This window comes from Delphinus delphis, chromosome 8 (assembly GCF_949987515.2).
Source record: "Delphinus delphis chromosome 8, mDelDel1.2, whole genome shotgun sequence".
Lineage (NCBI taxonomy): Eukaryota > Metazoa > Chordata > Mammalia > Artiodactyla > Delphinidae > Delphinus > Delphinus delphis.
Genome location: NC_082690.1, coordinates 54,969,292 through 54,993,847, shown reverse-complemented (window position 1 = coordinate 54,993,847; position 24,556 = coordinate 54,969,292). Strand labels below are relative to the sequence as shown.

At 50.1% G+C, this 24,556-nt stretch overlaps 2 protein-coding genes across 3 annotated transcripts in view; one reads left to right on the top strand and one right to left on the bottom strand.

Annotated features, from left to right (window-relative positions):
* Positions 1-213: 213 nt before the first annotated feature.
* On the bottom strand, positions 214-15,821 carry KCTD21 (potassium channel tetramerization domain containing 21). The gene is made up of 2 exons (XM_060018204.1): positions 15,741-15,821; positions 214-3,354 (listed from the first exon to the last, which is right to left on the bottom strand). The coding sequence occupies exon 2, from the start codon at positions 3,322-3,324 to the stop codon at positions 2,542-2,544; it is 783 nt and encodes a 260-aa protein (XP_059874187.1). The 5' UTR covers positions 3,325-3,354; positions 15,741-15,821; the 3' UTR covers positions 214-2,541.
* A 268-nt stretch (positions 15,822-16,089) lies between these two features.
* USP35 (ubiquitin specific peptidase 35) overlaps positions 16,090-24,556 on the top strand; it is a 74,289-nt gene continuing 65,822 nt past the window's right edge. Inside the window, exons 1-3 of one of the 2 annotated variants that reach the window (XM_060018202.1) lie at positions 16,090-16,327; positions 22,227-22,909; positions 24,127-24,259. In XM_060018202.1, the coding sequence (XP_059874185.1) occupies positions 22,237-22,909; positions 24,127-24,259 (806 nt within the window). In that variant the 5' untranslated portion in view covers positions 16,090-16,327; positions 22,227-22,236. Of the gene's footprint in view, positions 16,328-21,440; positions 21,513-22,226; positions 22,910-24,126; positions 24,260-24,556 lie in introns of those variants that run through there. The other variant, XM_060018203.1, reaches the window with a different exon arrangement.

The window sequence follows — 24,556 nt, the reverse complement described above, 5'->3', positions numbered from 1 at the left end:
TAAACTTGCTTTCCCCAAGTTCCCACAGCACACTGTGTGGCCCTCTAAGCTTTTCTAGACTAAACTTATCTGTGGCTGTTCCCATCCTCAGGGACCATTCATCAGGTGCCCCAGAAGGCTTGTTAAATTGTTATATGCTCATGGTGTCTCCTGCATGACAGTCCATCATTACTCCTAAAAGAGCAAACATTTATTGAGCTCCTATGGGCCAGGCCTAGCTAGGAATTTTCACATACACAACCAAGTCACAGAACACTAGGAGGTGGGATTGTTGTCTGATGAGGAAACAAATCAGGGAGGCCCAGGGACTTGTCCAAGGTTACACAGCAAGTGATGGAGCCAGAATTCAGACCCAGGTCAGCTTGATTCCAAAGCCAAGGTTTTTTTCCCTTAAATGTAGACACAAAATAATAACCACCATTTATCAATTATACTGTATCCTCACATATATTATTTCATTTGATCCTCACAACAGCCCTGTGAGGTAGGTGGGGTTACGTGTTACTGTTGTGCACATTTCACAGATGAAGAAACAGAGATGGCTCAGTGAGGTAAGTGACTTGCATAAAGTCACACAGCAAATTAGTGGCTTCACAGGACCTGTGCTTTCTCTAAAGTCAAGCTGCTTGAATTAAGAAGCACCGAAAAGATGGAGAAAGAATTTTTATGGAAAAGAAAAAGAGACAGTGGTGATTTATAAGATTTCTTCCTTGAACTGTTCTGCTATGGTCACAGCTTCTGCTGGCTGGTCTAAATTGGGTACTCCTGAGTGGCTCTCCTGAATACCATTGGCCTGGTGGCATGGGACAGTTATCAGAGACTCCTGGGTCCCACTGTAGGGGGGAAAAGTCCTTTATTACCTAAGGGATGTGGCCTTGCCCACAGCCCAGCGTACAAGCTCCCTATTCACAGTGTGTAACTATGGGAAGCCCCTTCTTCGGACCATCCCCTGGGGGCCCCTGCCCAGTGGGGAAGATTCTGGGACTCCCAAGGCCACCCTCACGCCAGGGATGAATCATAATGTGCAGCTTTGAGACACGCACTGCTCATCACCCGCTGGGAAGTGGCTCAGGGTCTCACCCCAAGGAGGTCCATGGGCTGGTTATGCCCAGAAACTACTGCAGGGGAAGCCCACATCCTTCAGAGCAGTGTTTTAAGGGCTGGACGCTTACTCCAAGGGCAATGTTATGGTTCAGGTCACTCCCAGGCTCCTTGTTACACACTGCCAAGACCCTGGTCTCCTTCCTCTGGGGCAGCAATCTTCAAACTCAACAGAAGATGGTCAGAAGCCATGAACAGTCATGTCTGGTGAGGAGGGAGGGTCACAAATGAAGCGAAGCCACGACAAAATGGGGATGACTTACAGGGAATGAAAGGGGCTTGGTTCTGAAGACAAATCCCAAGGGGAATCCTAATATCGAGTAATAATATTTTCAAAATAGGTATCTGGCCTCTCAAAGTGACTATTTTGAAAGAGAAAATACACATTTGGGTGAGAAGGAAGGTCTACCAGGACCAGAAAATGGTTGTGGAAGGACAGGTTTCGGCTCAATGTAAGGAAGGACTTTCTAACAGCCAACTACGGCAGGGGCTGGCCTTGGGGATGACGAGCTTCCTGTCACTGAGGGTATGCAAGCAGGGATAGTTGATCTCCTGAAGGTACTGGGGAGAAGCCCTCAGCCGCAAAGGTGCTGGGGTGTTCTGGGGGTGCGGGAGGACTGAGCGACTGTTGAATCATTTTCCAACCCTGAGAGTCCATAATATATTTGTTTTAAATGATCTGTTTCAATGAGACTTCAACTTCTTGGGGAAAGGATTACAAAAGTCAGGTATCAGGCCACATTACGACTCGCCTTTCGTTGCACTGGCTCCAGATACTTTCAAATCTTCGCAGGGACAGCAGCTTACTTCTGAAGCCGGAAATCCCCAAAGGCCTAGACTTGGCCCAGTCAAGAGGGATATCCCCATCTCCTGAACGCTGCCTGGAGGCTAATTCCTCCAGGCCATGCCAGGCTCAAATCCCACCCTCACTACCCACTTCATTCCCAAGCCAGCCAAGCGAGTCCAAGGTTCTGGCTACATCCCAGGGACGGAGGGGCAGGCAGGATGGGAATCTCTGGGTACTTCATGTCCTGGGAAACTAGAGGGAGCCTCTTGTTCTCACCCCATCCCCTCCACCAGAGGCTCTGTTTACAGATGGCTAAGTGAGGCACTGCCTAATGGTACAGAGAGAGCTGGACCCAAGAAAAAACTGCTGTTCCTTTGTCTAGACAAAAAGTCCTCCTGTGGCCTCCTTTAGGACATGTTGGCAGACTCTTCGCTTAGAGCAGACTGCCCATCCCCAGCTCAAAGTAGCAAGGAAAAAGGTGGCTGTGTCAAGAGGACACATGGATTCCTACAGGTGGACTGCATCACGGGGGAAATCAAGTCCTGCTAGACGATTAATACAGGTTAGTACAGTGGCCTGCCTCACACCGCTGGCGAGACGCTCTCCAAGATCTTGGCTTTAGGAAGCCCCCCTCCAATGTTGCTGGGGTCCTTTTACCTGTACCGTATTAATCGAATAATCTTATTGTTCATAAAATCCACAGCGTGTGGGTGAGAAGAATCGATGCAGAAGCCGTCACTCAGCGCAATTTTCAGCACCTCCTCCATGAAGACCTGGAAGCTGTTGATCTGCTTGTTGGCTGGCACCACCCAGAGCCTCTTGAGGTTCTGCTTGGTGTACTCCTCCTCAGGCAGGCCCTCCACATTGGCCACCCAGTCCAGAGTCAGGTGGTTGGGGTCTTGCAAATGGCTGGTGATGGAGGACAGGTTGCCATTGGAGCAGTAGAAGAGCTTGGAGCCGAGGAGCTTGAGGAAGAGGCAAGAGGTGCTGAAGATGTTGGCGTTGAAGACCTCCATGCTGGAAGAGGACAGGCTGTAGATCTGGGGTGCCTCGCGCACAGTGAAGTGGACCGTCTGCACACGCTGGTTCAGCGTGATGTTGAGCATGGCATTCTTCTCGGCCTTGGACAGCTCCACCTCCTTCTCCTGCAGGGCCTCAATCAGGGGCTGCACCTGGTAGAAGTCAGCCTCCCTGCGGAGCAGGCCCATCTCCTGGAAGTCTTCGGGCAAGTCCAGGTGGGAGGTTCGCAGGAAGTTGAGGATGTAGCGGAACACTTTGCCGTCACGGTCAATGAAGCAGTGGCCCTGGCTGTCCCTCTTGGTGGGCATCTTCCCGCTGAACATGGCGCCCAGCATGGAGTCAGGGAAGCTGGTCAAGGTTGCCAGTGAGGTTGTATAGAGCTTCCCCCCGACATTCAGTGTGATGGGGTCAGACATGGCAGGAGGCTGGGGTGCTGGGAAGTAGTCCTACAGAGAGAGGTAAGTAAGAAATGACCATTACCCAACTATATCTGATATCTTAGTTTGTTGGGGCTGGTATAACAGAATACTATAGACTGGGTGGCTTAAGTAATAAACATTTATTTCTCACAGTTCTGGAGGCTGGGAAGTTGAGGATCAAGGTAGGGGCAGATCTGATGTCTGATGAGCGATGTCTTCTCGCTGTGTCCTAATATGGCAGAAGGGGTAAGAGAGCTCTCTGGAATCTCTTTTATAAGGGCAGTAATCTTGTTCATGAGGGCTCCACCCTCATGAACTAATCTTCCAAAGGCCCCACCTCCTTACGCCATCACATTGGAGGTTGGGATTTCAACATATAATTTTGGGGGACACAATCATGCGGTCCATAACATCTGGGTAGTCACAGTTCTCAATTTCTTATTGTAGGTCCCTTGGAGTTGAAACGAATTAATACTTGATGAACAAATGGATGGGTAATAATTGCCACACCGTCTAAAGCATATTAGGTTCACTAGGGAGTTTAAAAAAAAAAAAAAGAAATGAAAAGATAAAATAAAGCCTGGGTCCCACCCTCCAGAGATTGTTTTAATTGGCCTGGAATGTGGCCTCAGCATTGGTATTTTTCAAAAGCTGATTCTAAATGTTCAGTTAGGACAGAGAACCACTGGTCTAAGGAAAGAAAGATAATGTGCCTGGACTGAATGCTATGCTAGCTGCTCTTACGTACATTTGCTTACATACTATCCTTTGACATAGACAATATCATCAATCATCCCCACTGTGCAGATAGGGAAACTGTGTCAGGATTCATTCACCGGTCATTCAGACCGGTGAAGGGTCCTGCCAGGATTCAAGCCCAGGTTCCTTTATATGAGAGAGAAAAATGTATTCATGCTTATTAGCCAAAGACTGGTCCACTGTAGGTACTTAACAGATGTTCTGAGATTTAGGACTTCAAGCCCCATGCTCCTTCTGCTGTACCGATGTTGCCTTCTTATTTAATTATTTTTTCCATCTAAAAGAATTCACAACAAATGGCTGTGATTAGTACCACTTCCATCTATCTACCAGGCCCACAATGGGTCACTCAACCCTCTGGACACTCCTTTCTGGATTCTCATCCTCCCATGACAACTTGCCTTGCCATGAAGATGCTCTTGGCTCCTGATGGCCTGCCCTTTTCTACCATGATGGCACTCCAGCCTCCTCTGAAACTTGCTTTGAGGTCAGCGCAAATGTGGGACTCTGCAACCAAGCACCCTTCCTGAAGGCTCTTTACCCACTCCACTCCTTAACAACCCTCCCCCACTATTCCCCCACTGATCTCACAGCCTCTAGTGTCTAGGGCTGGTGTCTCCTTCAACCTGAAGTCTTGGATTCTAACTTTTCTTTAAGGTTCTAGAAATCAGGGGATGTACCTTTTTGACTTCCAACACGATACTTTCCCAGGAGCCAACCTGTGCAATGAATTCAGCAATCTTCCTCTAATGTTGGGTGTGGAGGGCACAGGGAGGAATCAGCCCCACTGCTGCCCTTGAGAAGAGCCCAGGCTGGCAGAGGAGACCACAGCAAGAGACAGTGTGGGTGCAGTAACAAGAGAAATGTACCAATTACAGCACAGGGAATATCGCTAATATTTTATAGTAACTTTAAATGGTGTACAATCTATAAAAATTTTGAATTTCTATGCTGTAAACCTGAAACTAATATTGTAAATCAACTCTACCTCAACAATGAAAGAAAGAAAGAAAAAAAGAGAAGGAAAGAAGGAAGGAAGGGAGGAAGGGAGGGAGGAAGGGAGGGAGGGAGGAAGGGAGGGAGGAAGGGAGGGAGGGAGGAAGGGAGGGAGGAAGGGAGGGAGGGAGGAAGGGAGGGAGGGAGGGAGGAAGGAAGGAAGGAAGGAAGATGTACCAAGAGATGTGGGAGTAGGTCTGGAATTAATTCTGGCATGTTTACTGTCCAGATGGGAAAACAGAGGTCCAAGAGGGGGACTTCCCGAAAGTCACCCAGCAGGGGTGGCGAGCGGGCCAGGGCAGTTCTCACCCCACCCCTGCCTTCTGAGGAGGCCGACTGCACTGAGACCCCCTTACTTCAGAGGGTGGAGGCCATGCTGGGTGTGGAAGATGCTCGGCTGTCCCACCCAACTCTCTGTGGGGAGGGCCCTTTGTAATTCTTTCCCTGTGTAATGGGGCACTTTGATATCGCAGAGAGACATTAACCATCTGCAGTGTCTGAAGGGAAACAAGCCCATGATGAAGTTACAAAATCATCAGCAGAAGCCTGGAGCAGATGGGCTGTGAGACAGTGTTGGAGGGGGTGTCCAACAGAGAGGGGGTGGGGGAGGGCTCTGAGGAAGCGGGGGTGGCTGTGCTGAGACCTGCAGCTGAGGTGGATGCTTGGCCTGGGGCCTGAGTCTGGCCAATTTTGTCTCCAGGGGGTCCAGGCAGGAGCCGGACCTAGTTTCCAGTCTCTTTTCCTGTTTGATTTAAGGCCCAGGCTCTGTGAAGTGGCTCAGCTCCATGGAAAGAGCAGGCTTAGGCTGGGCTGTCTTTCCTGACAGTTCCATGGGCTGCAGACCCCGTATCTCCGAAGCACATTAGTTCTGAAGAGCTCAAAGCACAGGGGTAGGGACGACAATGAGGAGCCACAGGGCGTACCTGGGGGCCCTCGGACGGGCACCCAGACTCCTATTTTTCTGCCTGCAAAAGCAGCAGAGCACCTGCCTTCCTGCCCCTGAGCCCCTGCAGCGAGGCTCCTGATCGTTTGTCCAGGGCAGCACCAGGAGCTGCTGTCAGTCAGGGTGGAGGCTGGTTAGAAGGCAGGTCTCCTGACCCCAGACGAGGGTGCTCCCTGTGGTGTTCTCCCCAGACCCAGGAGTCAGAGAACGCAGCCCTTCAAGCCCCTGTTTCCTAGTCACAGTGCCACGGTGTCCACCATGGCAAATCCACAGGCTCTGTTTGAGAGCCATAGTGACACAGGGGCGTAGGAACTGGCACCTGGCGGGGCTGAGAAGCTTCATGAATGTGGCAGGCGGGTTTGGCCACGGAGCTCCAGCCCCCCTGTGTACCCAGCTGCCTCTTGGACACCTCCACCTGAATTTTCTATGGGTACCAGAAGCCTCGCACAGAACTCCTCTTCCCCAGAACCTGCTGTTGACTCTTCTTAGCCGCCCGTCTGCCTGAGCCTGGGAGGCAGCCCTGACTCCGCATCCTGACATTTTTCTCAACTGTCCCCTTGTACCTGTCCCTATGGCAACTCCTGGAGCTCAGGCCTCATCCCCGCTCCCCCAACATCCTCACTTGGCTCCCTTCCGCTTTTCTGTCCACTTTCCATTTTAGTTTGCAGGCCGATCTTCCTGACATAGTACTGCCTGCTCTAACCACCCAGCTCATCCAATCTTACCTCTGATCCTGCCTCTCCCCACACTCTATGCTCCAGGACTCCTGACACCTCCGCATCCGCCCTCACCTGCCCTGCCTTTGCTCTCCTCGTACCACCCTTCTTCACTTTCTCCACCATCTCCGCAGTCAACCTGTAAGGCCCAGCCTATGAGTCACTGCCTCGATAAGGCAGCCCCCAGATCTCCACCTTCCCAGCTCTCCTCTTGGGGTTTCTGGTCCCTTGCACAGCCCACCATTCCATCATGTAATGATCTACTTTGCATATGGCCCTCCTCCCTGGCTTTCTCAAGATGAAGATCACTGGATATCCATATGCAAAAAAAGAACCTCAACTCATATCTTGTAACATATATGAAAATTAACTCAAAATGGATCACAGACCTAAATGTAAAATCTTTTTAAAACTATAAGACTTCTAGGAGAAACTCTGACTTTCTGTTAGCAAAGATTTCTTGGATAGGACCTAAGAGGCACAAATCACAGAAAATTTAATAAACTAGACTTCATCCAAATGAAAAACTTCTCCTCTTCGAAAGACACTGTTAAAAAAAATGAAAATGAGGGCTTCCCTGGTGGCGCAGTGGTTGAGAATCTGCCTGCCAATTCAGGGGACATGGGTTCAAGCCCTGGTCCGGGAAGATCCCACATGCCGCGGAGTAACTAAGCCCATGCACCACAACTACTGAGCCTGCGCTCTAGAGCCCACGAGCCACAACTAATGAAGCCTCCTTGCCACAACTACTAAGCCTGCGCTCTAGAGCCCGTGCTCTGCAACAAGAGAAGCCACTGCAATGAGACCCACGCAACGCAACGAAGAGGAGCCCCCATTCGCCGCGCGCAGCAATGAAGACCCAACACAGCCAAAAATAAATAAATAAAATAAATTTAAAAAAATTATATAAAAAAATGAAAATGAGACACAAACTGCAAGAAAATATTTGCAAAACACCTATCTGATACATGATTGTTAACCAGAATATATAAAGAACTCTCAAAACTCAGTAAGAAAATAAACAACCCAACTAAAAAGTGGGCAAAAGATCTGAACAAGCACCTTCACTGAGAAGATATATAGATGACAAATAATCACATGAAAAGATGCTTGGTATCCTTAGTCATTAGGGACATGAAAATTAAAACCACAGTATACCTATTTCAATGGCTCAAATGAAAAATGTGACAATACCAAATGCTGATAAGTACATAGAGCAATGGAAATTCTTACACATTGCCAGTGAGAATGCAAAATGGTGCAACCACAGTAGAAAACAGTTTTTGGCATCCAGTTACCATAGGACCCATCAATCCTACTCCTAGATATTTATCCCAGAGAAATGAAGACACATGTCCATGCAAAAACCCATGTGTGAATGATTATAGCAGCTTTATTTGGAATTGCCCAATCCCAGACACTAAAATGTAAATGATAAACAAATTGTGGTACATCCATACAATGGAATATGACTCAGCAATATAAAGGCACTAGCTACTGACACACACCACAACACAGAAGAATCTCAAAAGCATTCTATTAAGTGAAAGCAGCCCGCCTCAAAAGGTTACATGGCATATGATTTTATTTATACAACATTCTGGAAAAGACAAAACTAGAGAGACAGAAATCAGATCAGTGACTGGAGAGGCTAGGGGTAAGACTGGCTACAAACAGGCATGAAGGAATATTTTGGATGGAAATATTCTATATCTTGATGTGCTGGTAGACAAATGACTGTATAAAGATTATAAAAATTCATATAACTGTATACCTAAAAAGGGTGACTTTTACTGCACATAAATTATGCATTCATAAACTGGGAAAAAAATCAAGACTGACTGTGTCACGGACAATACAATACACTGGGTTATGATCAGTTTTACATATATAGTGTTGTGAAACTTTTGTTCCCTTTGTGTGTGTGTGAGAGAGAGAGACAGAGAAAGGAAGAGGAACTGGATTGTGATATAGAGTGTACCTTCATACTGTGGGTTGTGATGAAAATTGTTTGTGAAAACCACTGCCTAGTTTGTGATCTCTGTGAGAGCAGTGTCCCTGCATATTCACTGCCTAGCACACCGTAGGTGCGGGGGGGACTCTGGGGCAGGGGCTGAGAGAGGAAGGAATGAACATGCACTGAGCATTCCACTACACCCGAGGCCTTTACACCCATCAGCCCTTTTAATTCATATAGCAATCCTACAAAACAGGCATCATTCTGTTTGGCAGACAGGAAACAGAGACTCAGATCAGACTGAGGACTTGCCCAGGACACACAGCCAGCCAGTGGAAAGTTCAGTCCCTTCCCACTGCACAGGTTGCTGAGAGTTGTAATAGCAACAAAAGGCTGTTTAATAGCTTCAGCAAGTGTGAGAATCCCTTAAGTAGCCTTTTAAAATACTGCTATGCGGCTTGCTTGACAAGATACTAGCTACCACCTGCTGAGCACACCACCTGCTTTTATAATGCTTCGCCTAACTCATGGTAGCATTTTATTTATTTTTAATAAAAATATATAGAAAAGTACAGAGGATGATACTCTTGTGCTGATTCTGTACATGCATTACCTCATTTGATGTCTTCACAAGCACCCTGTGAGATAGATTCTATTATCTCTATTTTACAGATAAGGAAACTGAGGCTCAGAAAGGTTAAGAGACTGCTCAAGGTTACAGAGCTAGTCACTGGAGGAGCTGCGATCTGAATCCAGGTCAGTGGATCCAACACCTCTGATAGTTTCCCCTTCCCACCTTGAGGTCCCAGCGTGAGTGGGAGATGCATACTCCCTTATTCTCTGTCCAGATCAGGCTGGGGTAGGTCTTTCGGCAGCTCGTTCATGGCTGGCCTGGGACTCTGCCCACTCACATCTGAGGATGTGGGGACAGGATCCTGGATGGCCTGGAGCCCCTCCACAGCTGACACACCACAAGTCCACTAGAGGTCTATACCCTTCTATTTTAATACCAACTCATGATGCCTAATGACAAAGCAGCAAAACACAAAAAGCCAGGTTTTTAAAAGCCAGATTAGAAAAGATGAATGAGAATGCAAACTGAACCACGAAGTAGGAGATAAAAGAAACCCTACCACTGTGTCTGAACAAATAATTTTTCTTAAGCAAGAGACTTTCCAAGTCTGCCTCTCTACTTGAAAAGAACCAAGAAAAAGATCAGCCTATTTCCCTCTCTGAGAAAACCAGGAAATTATGCCATGCGGATCCTCAGACCATCTGACTGGGCAGGGAAGGCCAGGGGGCCTGGGAACTTCGGAGTTGGCTGGAAATTCTCTCCTCCCTGAAATGGGTCTGTGGCCAAAACGAGGGGTGGTGAATCTTAAGGCCCAGCCTGGTACCATGTGAAGGGCCAATCCCAGTCTGGGGCCTGAAAAATCACCCAGTTGCAACCTCTAATTGTAACAAAGGAAATACAATGCTTTGAGAGTAGGTGTCCCATAAGAAAGGGCAGTCAAGACGTTGCTCTAGAGAGTCTTACTTTAAAACTATGTCTCCATTCCTGCAGGCCTCACGAGGGACACAGCTATTGCCCGGTGAGGACTTATTGGGTACCCTACCTGTGCTAGGTGTGTTATACACATTAACTCATTTAATCCTCGTAACATTCCTTTGAGGAAAGCATTATCTTACTTAACAAATGAGAACCTGAGGCCCTAAGAGGTAGGTAACTTGCCCAAAGAAAGCACTGGCAGAGTCAGGATTCAAGCCCAGGCCTGTCTGACTGCCATGCTCTGAATGACTTCCTTGGGAATTCAGCAGCCAAACCCCTTGGAGAGGTTCGTCACTTGTCCCCTCCTACCTCTTACCAGGTGCTCTCAAACCTGCCCCTCAATTTGATTCTGACCTACATGAGACCAGTGCACAGAGAATCAACATTTCCTGAGCACTGAGGACATGCCCCGAGCTACGTGAGTCATTTTCCTGTAGATTATCTCATTAAAACACCACACTGAGGCTGTGAGGTAGGTACGATTATCATCCCAATTTTCTGGATTATAAAACTGAAGCACAGAATGGTGAAGACAGCTGCTTAAGATCACACAGCTAGAGGTAGGAGAGCTAGAATTCCAAGTGAGGTCTCTCTTCAAACCTGTGCCCCCTTCAGAAACAAAGCTATGACATTTTATTAAGAAGCATAAACAGGATTTGAATAAAGACAGACCTGTGATGATTCTGAGAGGGAATATCTTAAAGTTGTTCTTCTAAAATTAATTACAGTTGTTATGCTATCCTAGTCCAACTCCCAAAAGTATTTTTTCAAAAGGTTAAAAAAAAAGATTAAAATCTTATTTTGGAAAAATTGGTGAGTGATAACCTGAAAGAATATTTGAAAAAGCATAATATATCTTAGTTTTATGTAGGAAATCAGACTATAAGGCAATGAACTATGGTATTAAGACAATGAAAAGGGGAAGGAATTTTGTAATAAATGTGTTGAAAAGACTGATTAGTAATTTAAAAAAATAAATATATATTGATCCTTACAACAACTCTGGGATGCAGGCAGGACAGATCACATTATCTTTATTTCACAAACCAAGGAAGATGAGTCCCTGGCCCAGGGCTTTGTGTCCATTCTTGACCTCTGAGTCACAGCCTCTGGGAGGTTCCAGGTTTGGACACTACTCAGAGGACCAGTCCTTTGGAGGCAGCCTGGGATCTTCTCTAACCCGGGTCCCTGAGCAAGAGACTGAACCCAGACACATAGGTCCTAGCCAACAGCCTATACACTCACAGAGCCTTAGCACAGGCAAGGGCTCTTTCTGTGTAATTCCCTACAATACTGCTCACTGAGCTTCCATAATGAAGCTATTTTACATGCAATCTACTCCTTTTACACAGTGAGGACCAATTGTTTTAACAATGAATCTACAAGGCATTGATAATTATCTATCTATTTATCCATCCATCCATCTATCATTTCTTAGCTCTGCTCAAGAGCCTAGCAACGATACCCGAGTAGCAATGAGCACACCTGACCCCAGATCTTGTTTTTTAAACGTTGTCTCCTACAAAACGAAACCAGGGCTTCCTGGAGGAACTGATGATTCCAGTACTTCCAGCACTTTGACAGGAAAAGTTTAAGGTGAGCCTGGAACATCTCTTTCCAGACAGCAAAGAAGAAATCAAAGATTACTGAGGTGAAGTCAAAAGAATGCAGATCTGCAGATTTTAAACGTTCTCATCACAAGAAAAAAAAATTTTGTAACTATGTGTGGTGACCATTTTGCAATATATACACATATCAAATCATGTTTACACCTAAAATGAATACAATGTTATATGTCAATTATATCTCCTCCCCCAAAACAAAACCAAAACCAAAACACAGGAGCAGACCTGAAGGGACTCTCATTGGCCAAATTTGGGATAATTTGAACACCAAAAAGATTAATGATGATAACAGGTTATAACACATTGAGTTAAAAAAAATAATCATGAGTCTATGTTACTCCAAAAAGAAAAAAGAGAGGGACAGGAGAGGGAATGAGAAAGACAAACACACACACACACACACACACAGAAAAAGTTATTCTGTAACAAAGAATACCAGCTAAGAAGTATACAAAGAATGACATAATTAGCAAATTACCATTTTGCAACCCTCAGTGTTGCTATTCTGGCAAGGATCATCAACAGATGTGGAATGAAAGGTTATCCTGGACACAATTCCGACAGTTTCAAAGAATCACTCTACAGACTACTTGTTCTTTACAAGAGGAAAAAACTTACCCTTTTATAGAGAGATCAGGCTGTTACCTTATCCAATAATCAAACAGCATTCATGGATAGTAGGACTCTGGTATCATATGCCTCCTAATGTGATTCAGTAAGTACACAACATTGCCAGAAAAAACAAAAACAAAAAGCAAACTGAACCCAATTATTTATAAAATAAGTTTAAACAGGTAGAGGGGCTCTATCTAGATTAAATGAGTTGCTTAAAGAGATATAATTAAATGCAATGAATGAATCTTGACTGTATCTGATTAAAAAAATATATGAGATTTTTTTGGCAGTTGGAGAAATTTGAATCTCAACTGTTTATTAGACAATATTGAGTTCTTGCTAATTTTCTTAGGTATGATACTGGTGTTATGGTTATGTTGCAACATGTTATAATTAGGAGATATACGCTGAAGAATTTAGGGGCCAAGTGTGGAGATGCCTATAACTTTTCAATAGCTTAGCAAAAATTGTGCGTGTGTAAAAGCGAAATTGGTAATGTGAATCGGTGCATCTAGGTGAAAGGCTATTCTTTAAACTTGTCTGTAGGCTTGAAAATTCTAAAAATATTTTTATTTTGAAGGAAGGGGCAAGAAAAGAACACTTGCCTCCTGGGACTGTAGATGTAAAGTTCCAGTCAGTGTGCCCGGCCCCAGTAAATAGCCAGATTCCATGAATATTAGATGTTGTTACCACTACTAAGAAGCATTAACATCTCATGATCTTCTCCTGACGTCTCAGCGCTCTGGAGGAAGCCAACCAGGGCTTAGCTAAAGTAGCCCGCAGTCGGTGGAGGGGTTAGAATTTAAATCCGAGTGGTCTTTCTACCTAGACTAAACCCCCCACAGAAACCACAACACTAAGCCTGCCTGTCTCCATGCCGAGATCCAGGCTGGGAGAAGATGGCTGTTTAGGACTTGTTTCCCCTGCTTTCTCCTGAACCCAGAGTCTCTGCTACTACAGCAGAAAAGAAACTCCTGTCATGGCTTACCAAGAATGTTAACAAAGAGGGGCCACTTCTGGCCCTCAAAGATGTGGATGGGTAGAAAGAACTGTAGGGGCTTTGTGGGGAGAGGAGTGCATGGGCTTTGGCATCACCTGGGCCTACGTTTGAATCAGGCTCTGCCCCTTTATTAGCTGTGTGGCCCTAGACCAATTCTTGGGCATATGATGGTGATCATAACAACAACAATAGCAGTAATAAAAATGGCTGACATTTACTGAGCAGTTACTATTGTGCTATGCACTTTATGCATGTTAATCTCATAGATAAAGGTGCTTATTATTATCCCTACTTTATAGACCATGCCAGGCCCTCTCCTATCTCTGCAGTTTGGCATCTGCTATCCCTCTGCCTGCAGTGCAAAGAAAATGCCAGTCATCTGCCAGGCCCCTCAGCTGCAATTCATTCTTCCCTTCTTTGCATCTCCAGAGCATTTTATTCTCACTCCTTACCAAGGCCCACTTTCCTTAAGTAAATGGTTGCCTGGCCACCCTGTTAGGACAGGGATCCCCCCTCTCTGTACCCCAAGAAGTAGGCAGGCAGGGGAAGGGGGACAACTCCTCCCACTTAGTCAGATCCATTTTCCTAGTCCCAGACTCTCATCTACCAATAGGGAGGTTTACCAATCTCTCCTGAATTTTTAAAACTTTTTATTTTGAAATAGTCTCTTGAATTTTTAATTTGGAATCTGAGGCACAGGGCAAGTCCCAGGTAATTACGTGGAAGTAAATATAGTGTGTAGGGGATGGACAGAGCATAGTTGGCTAAATTTCAAGGATGACAACACTTCAAGTGAGTAACGTGTCTCCCAATAAACTGGAGACGTCTTCCCCACCTTACACAGCCCACCAGATACAGACTCTGGCACACAGCCCACCAGATAAAGACTCTGGCTCACAGCCCTGGGTACTGTCTGGGGGCACCACCCTTCCTGGCCTCCCCCAACACCCAAGAGCTGCATCTTTAGCCCTGTTTTGCCCAGTTCATATCTCTAAGACGCTCACAGCCTGCTCCATTATGCCCACACCACAAAGAGAAAAGGTGCTTCCCAGACTCAGGTGACACACATGGACCCCTAAAGGAGTTGGCCAACTGGAAAAAGTGGGCTGGAGAAGGGAAGCCACCTGATCTGGCTTGCACAGCAAAGTATTCTTTCATCTGGTGCAGACTTCCAATAACTATCACCATCCCCCACCCTCTTCCAGAATTTTCCTTCAGCCTCTTGGCTCACCCTCAGGCTTCACCTTGTGGTTTTCCTCAGGCCCAAGCACCTCATTTTGACCACTCTTCCTTATGGTCTTCCTGTTCCTCCCAACAAAGATAATTTATAAACAAATGGCTTTCAAACCCATCGCCTCATTTCATCCTAACAATAAGCATAGGAGGGTTGCCTTAGGTTGGCACTGAGAAGGGTTGAGGAAGATGGTCCTGTCACACAACCTGTTAAGGGCAGCACATGGACACTTTCGTCTGTTCCCTGCCATTCACTACAGATTAAACCTCTACCTCCGTGCAGTGCAGGGGAAAAAAGCGGGCTCTTTGGAGTAAGGAATCCTGGGTGGCTTTAGGCAAGTCACTTTACTTCTCTGAGCCTCAGGTTCCTCAACTGTAAACAGATACGGTGCCGTCTTCACAGGGTGTGAATTGAATGAACCCATATATGTGACGCAGAGTTCATGGGATGGGCTCTTTACTTCTAGTCACAAGGAAAGAAAGGTGTTCTGTGCATCCACAGGCATTTACCCATTCGGGCAACCTCTTACCCAAACCATATCAGCGCTGCTGACACTGGGCTTTCCAGGGCCGAGAGGGATACTTTTCATCTTTGCGTCTCCACCCCTCCCTCCCCAATGCTTTTCGGCCCATTCCACCCAATCCATCCCAGGCTTGCCTCATTGGCTTTCTCAGCATCCACTCTGCAGCCCCTTCTCCGATCTCACGCGTGTTCTCCTTATCTAGAGACCCCGCCCCTCCATGCCCCACCCACCAGACTCCTCCCCCAGTCTCGGCCCTTATTATCCGGGCTTTTCTTACTATCACCAGCCATCCAGGCTCCTTCCACCCGCTCCGCCCCTTCTTCTCCATAAACGTCCCCTCCCCCCAAGCCACGGGCGTTGCTATCCCCATTGCACAGATGAGAATGGCGAGGCTAGAGTAGGCTAGATGACCTCTCGGGATAGGACAGGTGCCCAGGTGGGCCGTTCCCTCACCAGCAGTCCCTGCGCCCCGTGCCCCCGGCCGCGCCGCACCCACCTCCTGCCCTCGCTCAGCAACCTCCCCTCCGCGGGCGGCCAGCGCAGCTTTGCGAGGGGGGCGGAGGGCCGGAGCCCAGCCTAGGGGCGTGGCGGCCCGGGACCCGCGCGCTGCGCTCGGGAACTTGTAGTCCTCCATGGGCTCTTTGCGTCTCGGCGCGTCGACTTCGAACTCCATCTCCCAGGAGGCATTGCAGTTAGCCGTCCAGCTCCCACCCCGCCCCCGCCAGCGTTCAGGCCGGCTGGCCTTAAAGGGGACGCGGCCCTAGTGGCTGCTCGCGGGGTGGCCCCCGCTCCGGCTCCGCCCCGTTTCCCGCACCTCGCCCCTCCCCCCCACTTCGTCCCGCAGCCCAGTGGCCGCGCCGCTGAGTTGGGCTCCCCTGTTCCAGACTTGTGCAGAGCGGGTGGAGAGGTTGGGCTTTTCAGTGGAAGCAGCATCCCTGCCGTCCGGGACCTGGCGGAGGGCGTCTCCACTCTGGGGGAAGCAAAGGACCCGCCCTGACCTAGCCTGGCCCAGCCTGGTCCTGCCCGGCCTGAGCGCCCCGCCCAGGAGCTGACTCTGAGGCAGGGGCCACTGGGGTTCCAGAGGTAAGGGGGCTGGGGCGTGTGTGTAGCTTGGGGGGAGGGAGTGACTGCACCCAGATGGTTCGAGAGCCGGGACGCGCGCGTAGGGCTTTTAGAGTCCGGGGATGGGAGGCGGGAGGTCTAGGTGCATACTGGGCCTTGCTGTGTGACCTTGGGCGAGTAGCTGCCCCTCTCTGGGCCGCAATCTCCTTCATCAATTGTGTATATAGAGATACCGCCCCTGCCCCCGCCCCCCTCAGGGCTGAGGGCACCGGCTCCCAGTGTCATGAAGCTCGCCAGCCTTTCGTGGGATCCGCAGCCCCAGTCTGGGCTGGTAGCGGGTGCACTGGTATAACTGGAGGGAGGGGTGGGGTCGAGCTGGGGTGCAAACTGAGGGGCCAAGCGGCCGCCTCCGCTTGGAATGGGCTTCTGCTATTCTCGGCATCCTCGGCCAGGGCGTACTCCCCCTACAAGAACCCTTGTGAACAAGAGACCTCGATGTGTCAGCCTGGTGCCCGCCCTTCCAGAAAGCCTGGGATGGGGGTGGGGACGCGGGCATCAGAGGTATGTGAGGGGTGGCCCTCATTGGGGCTGGCTTCCTGAGAAGCGAATATATGCTCCCACCTTCTTCCCTTCTCCTCCTCAGTTCTCCTTCGGTAAAAGGGCAGTTGGGTTTTACTAGTAACCTTCCCCCACCCCACCTTTTTTTTTTTTTTTTTCTTGCGACAGTTTGGCCCAAAGGAGTGCCTCCCAGTCGTATGGCGAGGGGATCCTTCCTGGGACTGCCTTGGGTAGAAGTTCAGTTAAAAAATACAGAGAGAAATGCTGCTGACTAGAGACCTGGGGGACGAGGGATGGAGGGACTTCTCGGTGTCAGGAGGCACAGCCTGGAGCTCCCCCCACCCCCTGCCCATCCCAGGCAGCCAGGCAGCTCAGGCACCCAGGGGAGTCAAAGGAGGGAGACTGGGTGTGAGGGTCAGAGAGGAAAGGAAATGGGCTCCTCATTGCTAGGACTTGGAGGAGCTGCTGTGCTCTGGGGTGTGGAGAGATTGTGAGCCCTTGAAGCCCCCTCCCCTGTCCCATGAAATTCTGTGAACTTTTGACCTGAGGGTTACCAGGAACAGGTTGGTTTGTTTGTTGTTTTCTTTTTCTTCAGCTTTGGTTGTTTGAGTCGTTTCTAGAATAGCCCATCCAGTGACCTCTGTAGGGGCTTTCTTGGCTGATGTTTAAGATTCTCAGGGTGATGGATATGCAAGACCAGATCTGGGCAGATGAGGGGGCAGTGACCGGACCAAGGGTTAGGCCAGTCCCTGGAAGGTGCTTTTCTGATCATATCCTTAGTTCTATCTCATCTTGCTGTCACATGTCTCTCGGTCACTTGGCACTCCTTCACCTCTGTGCCTGGTCCTGTGCTGGGCACTGGGCACAGATGGGGGACCGGACCTACTTCCTACCAAAGGAGATCCCGGCCTGGTGGGGGAGATGGGCATAGAATCAATCCAGTTACACTGCCCAGGGATGAGAGAAGCGAAGAGGTCCTTTGGAAGCCAAAGCCCAAAGATTGAGTTGCAGGGGGATTTGGAAAGGCTTCCCAGAGGAGGGGGCATGTGACCTGGGTATTGAAGGATGAGTCAGAATTTGCCAGGAGAGAAGAGGAAGAAGCCCTTTCTCAGCAGGGAGAACTTCACCGAAGTGTTGAGCAGGAAAAAGCCCACTGCTCAAATTCCTGTAGATTCACCACTAAGTGGAGTTTGTCAAGTTCATCTCCCACCTGCCCCTTTATTAGTTTAGTGTCACAGAAAGGACTTGAATGTCAGGCTTGGGAGTTTGGACCTTATCCTGAAGGGGCTGGGGGGCCTTGAGGGTTCTGAGCAGGGGCATGGCAGGATGGAGTTTATTGTCTAATGAGGTAATCTGATGATATTTGCAGGGTGTGTCGGAAAGACCAGGGGGGGATGGGGAAGTCTGAGCTGGGGCCCAGGGAGGGAGTGAGGCAGGACATTGGAGCTGTTCACACACACACACACACACACACACACACACACACACACACACACACACACACACACGGTGCTTTGGGGGTGATGGGTGATGGAGATTGAATATAGTCAGGCTCTACTATGCAGGAACAGAGACCTGTCAATATACAGTGGAAAGGTGGAGGGTCATTTGAGAGGGACAGTTAAAGGGATCTGAGCCTTCCAGGGGAGGGATCATGATTTTCTTGTGTGCTAACTGTGCGTCCTGGAGCGGACTGGGTGTTGCTGGGACTCCCAGGCTGTCATGTCAGCAGTGAGAGATATAAGCCAAGGGTGTGGGAAGGAGCCGCAGCACTGGCTGGGAAAGGCTAAGGGGTGGGCAGGTGATCATCTCCCATTCTGGGGTTCAGAGGCTCTGAGAGGTGGAAAAACACCAGCATTGATGGTTGTGGCCACAGTGGGGGTAGTGGCTGGACTAGATTTGAAGCCTGGACTCTGTACTCCTGCAGGACACGTGTCTTTAGTGGAGGATGGATTGAGGAGGGGAAAGAGGAGATTGGTTAAGAGGCTTCTGCGCTAGTCCAGGCCAGAGGTAAAGAGGAGCTGATCTTGGGTGGGGCTGGAGCTCAGGGGAGAGCGTGGAAATGATGAGTTGGCTTCGAGGGCTAATGGATGAAATTCCTTGTAGAATCAGCTGGATCAGGAGTATGTGTCTCCTCGTCTTCTTCCCGGACTGTGTCGGTTTTGCCTCTCAGTGCCAGATGTCCCAAGAATAGACTCTTACCTATTCTTATCTATTATCTGGTCCTTATCTTTTTTTTTTTTTTTTTTGGCTGCAACCTTGTGTCTTGAGGGATCTCAGTTCCCCAACCAGGGATTAAACCTGGGCCATGGCAGTGAAAGCCCCGAGTCTTAACCACTAGACCACCAGGGAACTCCCTGCCCTTATCTTTTTTATACCTTGTCTCAACCTCATCTGTGGTAGGCTCAGAATGGTCCCTGTTTTCCAGATGAGAAGGCTGAGGAGTCGTAGCAGGGACTCACCCAAGGTCACCTGGTGATTCTGAAAGCAGAGAACCTTAGTCTCCTGCTTTAACGCAGGCTTTTCTGAGGGAGGACATGGCTGCTGTTCGCTGCTGCACTTGGCAGGGGGCAGCTGTCTCTTGGGTCAGAGCCAGTGTCGACAGGCCATCTCCTCATCCAGAGCCTAGAAGGAAGGGTAACCCACCCTCCCCCGAGGAGCACTGGGGGTCTGCTTCTTCCTCCCCTAGAGAGGATGAGTGCAGGTTCTAGTCCCACCCTGCCAAGGCCGTGTCTTTCTGCCTTGTTGATCCTTGGCTTCCCCATCCATGCCGTGGGGAGAGCAGGCATTGTTCTGCCTCCCTTCCGTGGCCTGGGATGGGTCAGGTGAGGTCCACTCCTCTAAAAACCCCTTTGCATGAATGCATCCAGGATATTACTGAGTGGGTTTGTTGGTGACCATGGTGACAGCTGACCTCAAACTGCTTGCGTGGGAGTGGGGGCAGATAGGCAGGGCTTGCTGGAGTGGTCAGGCCACAGACTGCACAGAGGCTGCAGGGCTGGCCTCGGAGATCAGAGCCCTCACAGAATGGCTCCACTGACCAAGCTCCCAGCTGCCAGGCACAGACCACCTTATGTGATAGGTATCAGGTAGAATGATAGGAGATTGCCAGCATCTGATCCCTCCCTTTGATGTGGTTCAGCCTGATATCATTTATCCCCATTTTACAGAAAAGAGGCTCACGATATTATGTGCTCAAGGTCACACAATGAGTTGCAGGACTACATGGGATTTACTCCAGGTCACACTAGAATGCAGGACTCCTCATTCCTAGTTTGATTTTCTTTCCACTTCGAGAGCCTTCCTTAGCCCCAGAACTCCATTTCTGCCTGCCCCCAGGTCCTCTTCCTCCACACATGATGTCAATATCTCATTGATTAGGATTTCTCCTAATAGAGGCTCAGAGAGCATAAGTAAGCTGGATGGTAAGCAGAATGCATCCCGGTTGAATCTCAAAGAATAGAGTCTAACATCGTTCCAAGCTTGGGGTGGGCCCTGGGCATATGAACTTGTATTAAGTGCTCAGGTGATTCTGAGGCAACCAGGCCAGCATTCAGGAGCCACTGATCTGTGCCCTGGCTACACCGTCTAGCCTTACTCTGCAGTGACTGGCCAGCCATTGAAAAAGAAGCCTGGTACCTGCCCCAAGGAGCTCACAGCCTGGTGAGAGAGAGAGAAACAAATGTGCCCATTGCATTGTAACACACGCAGTAATGGAGGTTTAATCTCGGTGGAGAGCTAGGACAGAGAAGGGAGTGTCTCCATAGGGCCTGGCACATATTTGGGGTCCCACAGTATCTATGGTTTTGCATAAAAGTTTCTGGCCCATCATCTAGGAAATTTCTGGCTTGTCTTCACACCTATTCCAGGTCTTAACTGTAGAGTAGTTTTCACTGAGACAATAAGTTTAATTAAACATTTAGCGTATACTGAACCTTATATTGGGTCCTGCCTAGTGCGGGATTATAGAAGGAAGCAAAGAAGTGGTCCTGCCTTTTAGGAGCTGAACCTGTGGGAACCAGCATGAGAATCAGGAATCAAAGTGGGTCAGCTTGGGATGAAGTTTTCCAGAAAACAGCTAAAGTGGAGTGGAAGGACAGAGGGAAGTATATTATGGCTCAGAGGAATAAGGTAGCAGTAACTCACACCACACTCTGCATTTGCTTATTCAACAAATGCCTACTGTGTGCCAGGCACTGTGCGAGGTGCTGGGGATACTGTGGTGAACAAAACCTGACTTGGTTCCTGCCCTCAGGAACCTATATAGTATAGTGGAGGAGGATGACCCCAATCAAGTAATCATGATAAGTGCTATAAAGGAGGACAGGATGCTCTGAAATTGTTAACAGGGGTGTTTGACCCATACAAGGAGGTCAGACAGGCCTTCTGTGTGGAAGAAGTTTGAGCTGAGCTCTGCAGGGTGAGCCAAGCAAGGAGGGGAGGGAGAAGTGAGTGCAAAAGCCCGGGGCAGGGAGGACATAGTGAGCCCACAGTGAGGGGCTGGTGTGGGCTGAGGCTTGGGAGGCGACAGGGCCTGCCTGTGCAGGGTTGAGCACAGAGATGAGATGATCTGCCTTAGTGGAGGAGATTCGGACCCGTACAACTCCGCACTATGTGATCCCAGCTGCAACAGAGGAAGAGGCCACAGGTGGCTGTAGGAGTCCAGATGAGGGATGAATTCATGCCTGGAAGTGCAGGGAGGTTCTCATTAAGGATTGGGTGTTTGAAGTGGGCTTTAAAGGAAAGTAGGACTTTGCCTGGTTGTATGAATGTGTGTTAGTGGTGGAGGTCTTGGGAGATAGGATGTTTCAGGCAAAAGGCACAACGAACACAAAGAGGAAAAGGGTAGGTCATTTGAGAAAGAGCAAGAAGCTGATTGGGGGCAGAATAAAGTGCACCAGAGATCTCTGGAAGCCCTGTCAGCCCTTCCTTTCTGGAGGTGTGATTTGTGTATGTGCACAGCTCATCTCCCCACAGGACATGTCTTGGCCAAGACCGTGGACAGCAGCTTCTAGATGCAGCTCTTACCTGCCTCGCCAAGAACCGATGGAGGTCCCCAGGGAGGCCTGAGGAGAGAGGGGCAAAGGGATGGAGGAGGGGAAGGCTCAGGTGTAGGCTTTGTGAGATGAAAGGCGCTCATCAGCAATAACTGCAACCCACTGGGGCTTATTTTATGCCAGGCATTGTGCTTCTCCTCATCACGTCACCTCCGGGGGAGGTAGGATCCTTGCCCCACTTCACAGATGGGGAACTGAGGCCCAGAGAGGTTGAGCTGCTTGCCCCCAAGCCTCAGCACGCAGGGGACCACGTGGGGGATCGGTCCTGTCGGGCAGAGTGTGACCCTGCTCCCTGTCCCCTGCAGCGTGGCCGCCATGGACAAGATCTTGGAGGCGGTGGTGACGTCATCATACCCCGCGAGCGTGAAGCAAGGGCTGGTGCGCCGAGTGCTGGAGGCGGCGCGGCAGCCGCTGGAGCGGGAGCAGTGCCTGGCGCTGCTGGCGCTGGGCACGCGCCTCTACGTGAGCAGCGCCGATGAGCTGCCCCGCCGCGTGGGCTGCCAGCTGCTGCACGTGGCTGGCCGCCACCACCCAGAAGTCTTCGCCGAATTTTTCAGCGCACGCCGAGTGCTGCGCCTGCTTCAGGGGGGCGCCGGGCCGCCGGGCGCCCGCGCGCTGGCCTGCGTACAGCTCGGCCTGCAGTTGTTGCCCGAGGGGCCCTCGGCCGATGAGGTGTTCGCGCTGCTGCGGCGCGAGGTGCTGCGCACCGTGTGCGAGCGCCCGGGGCCCGCGACTTGTGCGCAGGTGGCGCGGCTGCTGGCGCGGCACCCGCGCTGCGTCCCCGATGGCCCTCACCGCCTGCTCTTCTGCCAGCAGCTTGTGCGCTGCCTCGGCCGCTTCCGCTGCCCGGCCGACGGCGAGGAGGGTGCCGTGGAGTTCCTGGAGCAGGCCCAGCAGGTGAGCGGGCTCCTGGCGCAGCTGTGGCGCGCGCAGCCCGCTGCCATCCTGCCCTGCCTCAAGGAGCTGTTCGCCGTCATCTCCTGCACAGGTGCGTGTGTGATAGGGGTGGGCGGGACCCGTGCGTGCGGAGTCTCCTGTGTGGCGTGCCCACCTCGTGGTGTGGCGTGTGCATGCTGGTGCACAGGTGTGTGTGTGTGTGTGTGTGTGTGTGTGTGGGCGGGTGCTGTTACTTCGTTTAGTTAGCAGGCCCCTTCTGAGCTCCTGCCGGGTGGGGGGCTCCTATCCGGTGGTGCCTGCTGGGCATGCAGCGAGGAGGGGACCCAGATCAGTCGGGCCTGGAGGAGGACCAGGGGGCTGAGACAACAAGATGTGGGGTGGTCATCATGTCCTTTGGGTCAGGTGGGTTTCGTAGAAGTGATGACTTTTGAGTCAGGCCTTGAGAGCTGGGTAGCACCAGGCAGCAGGGATAAGGTACTCAGGGCAGGCAGAGTGGAAGGTCTGGAGACATGACAGAACCTATATGTGTCAACTGAATTGTAAATCTTGGCCCTCCGTTGACAACTGTGGAAATTGGACTGTAGTTTAAGTGACTGAAATAAAATCTGTGCCTTCCCTGATTATAGGGCTGTTCAGGGGAAAGGAAGGGAATGTACCTGGCAGGAGGAAGGACCAAGGCCAGGTGTATAAGGACCTAGGTCTTTATACAACTGGACAACAAATTTTGAAAGCTAAATTTTTTTTTTTTTTTTGCGGTACGCGGGCCTCTCACTGTTGGGGCCTCTCCCGTTGCGGAGCACAGGCTCAGCAGCCATGGCTCACGGTCCCAGCCGCTCCGTGGCATGTGGGATCTTCCCAGACCGGGGCACGAACCCGCGTCCCCTGCATCGGCAGGCGGACTCCCAACCACTGCGCCACCAGGGAAGGCCGATAACTAATTTTTTTTTTTCATCTCTATTGGGTTCCACCTGGAATGTCCTCCCTCCCGCCAAGTCACATAGCCCTCCTACCTGTTCTTGCCAGCTCCAGTGTTACCCCATCTAAGGGTCTATGCGTATACATGCACAGCTGGGGGTTAGTGCTTTTTTCTTTGCCCAGCACAGGGCCAAAGCAGTGCCAGTGAAGGTTTGTTGAGTGAATGAGCTAAGATGAGATCAGAGGCTGGGATGCTATAGGAGGCAAGGAGGTGGCCCTGATGTGCTCTTTGCAGAGGCTCCCTAGTTCCTTGGCAGCATGAAGGACATGTGGTGATAGGGGAGGTGTGGGGTCCACTTGTCCTGCAAAGCTCAGCCCGGGCACCTGTTCCAGAGGAGGAGCCACCATCTAGCGCCCTGGCCAGTGTGGTCCAGCACCTCCCATTGGAGCTCATGGATGGTGTCGTCCGGAACCTCAGCAATGATGACAGTGTGACCGACTCCCAGATGCTGACTGCCATCAGCAGGTGGGCTGAGGGACGAGTGGTGGTCAGGTCTCTCTCTCTCCCAGAAGCCCCTTCCACTGGGTGGGATTGCTGGGCTAGATATAGTGTCAGAGGGCCCAGGCCCTCATGCTTGTTCATTCATCCATCCTTCTTTGAGCCCTTCCTGTGCCTGGCCCCAGGCTGGACGTGTAAGACACAGAGAGCCTTGCCCTAGTGATGCTCTCAGGCTGGGTACCAACTCTGTGACCCTGGACAAGTCAGTGAAGTCTCTGAGCTTCAGTTCTCCCCTCTGTAATAGCAGAGGTGGTATAAGAAGTT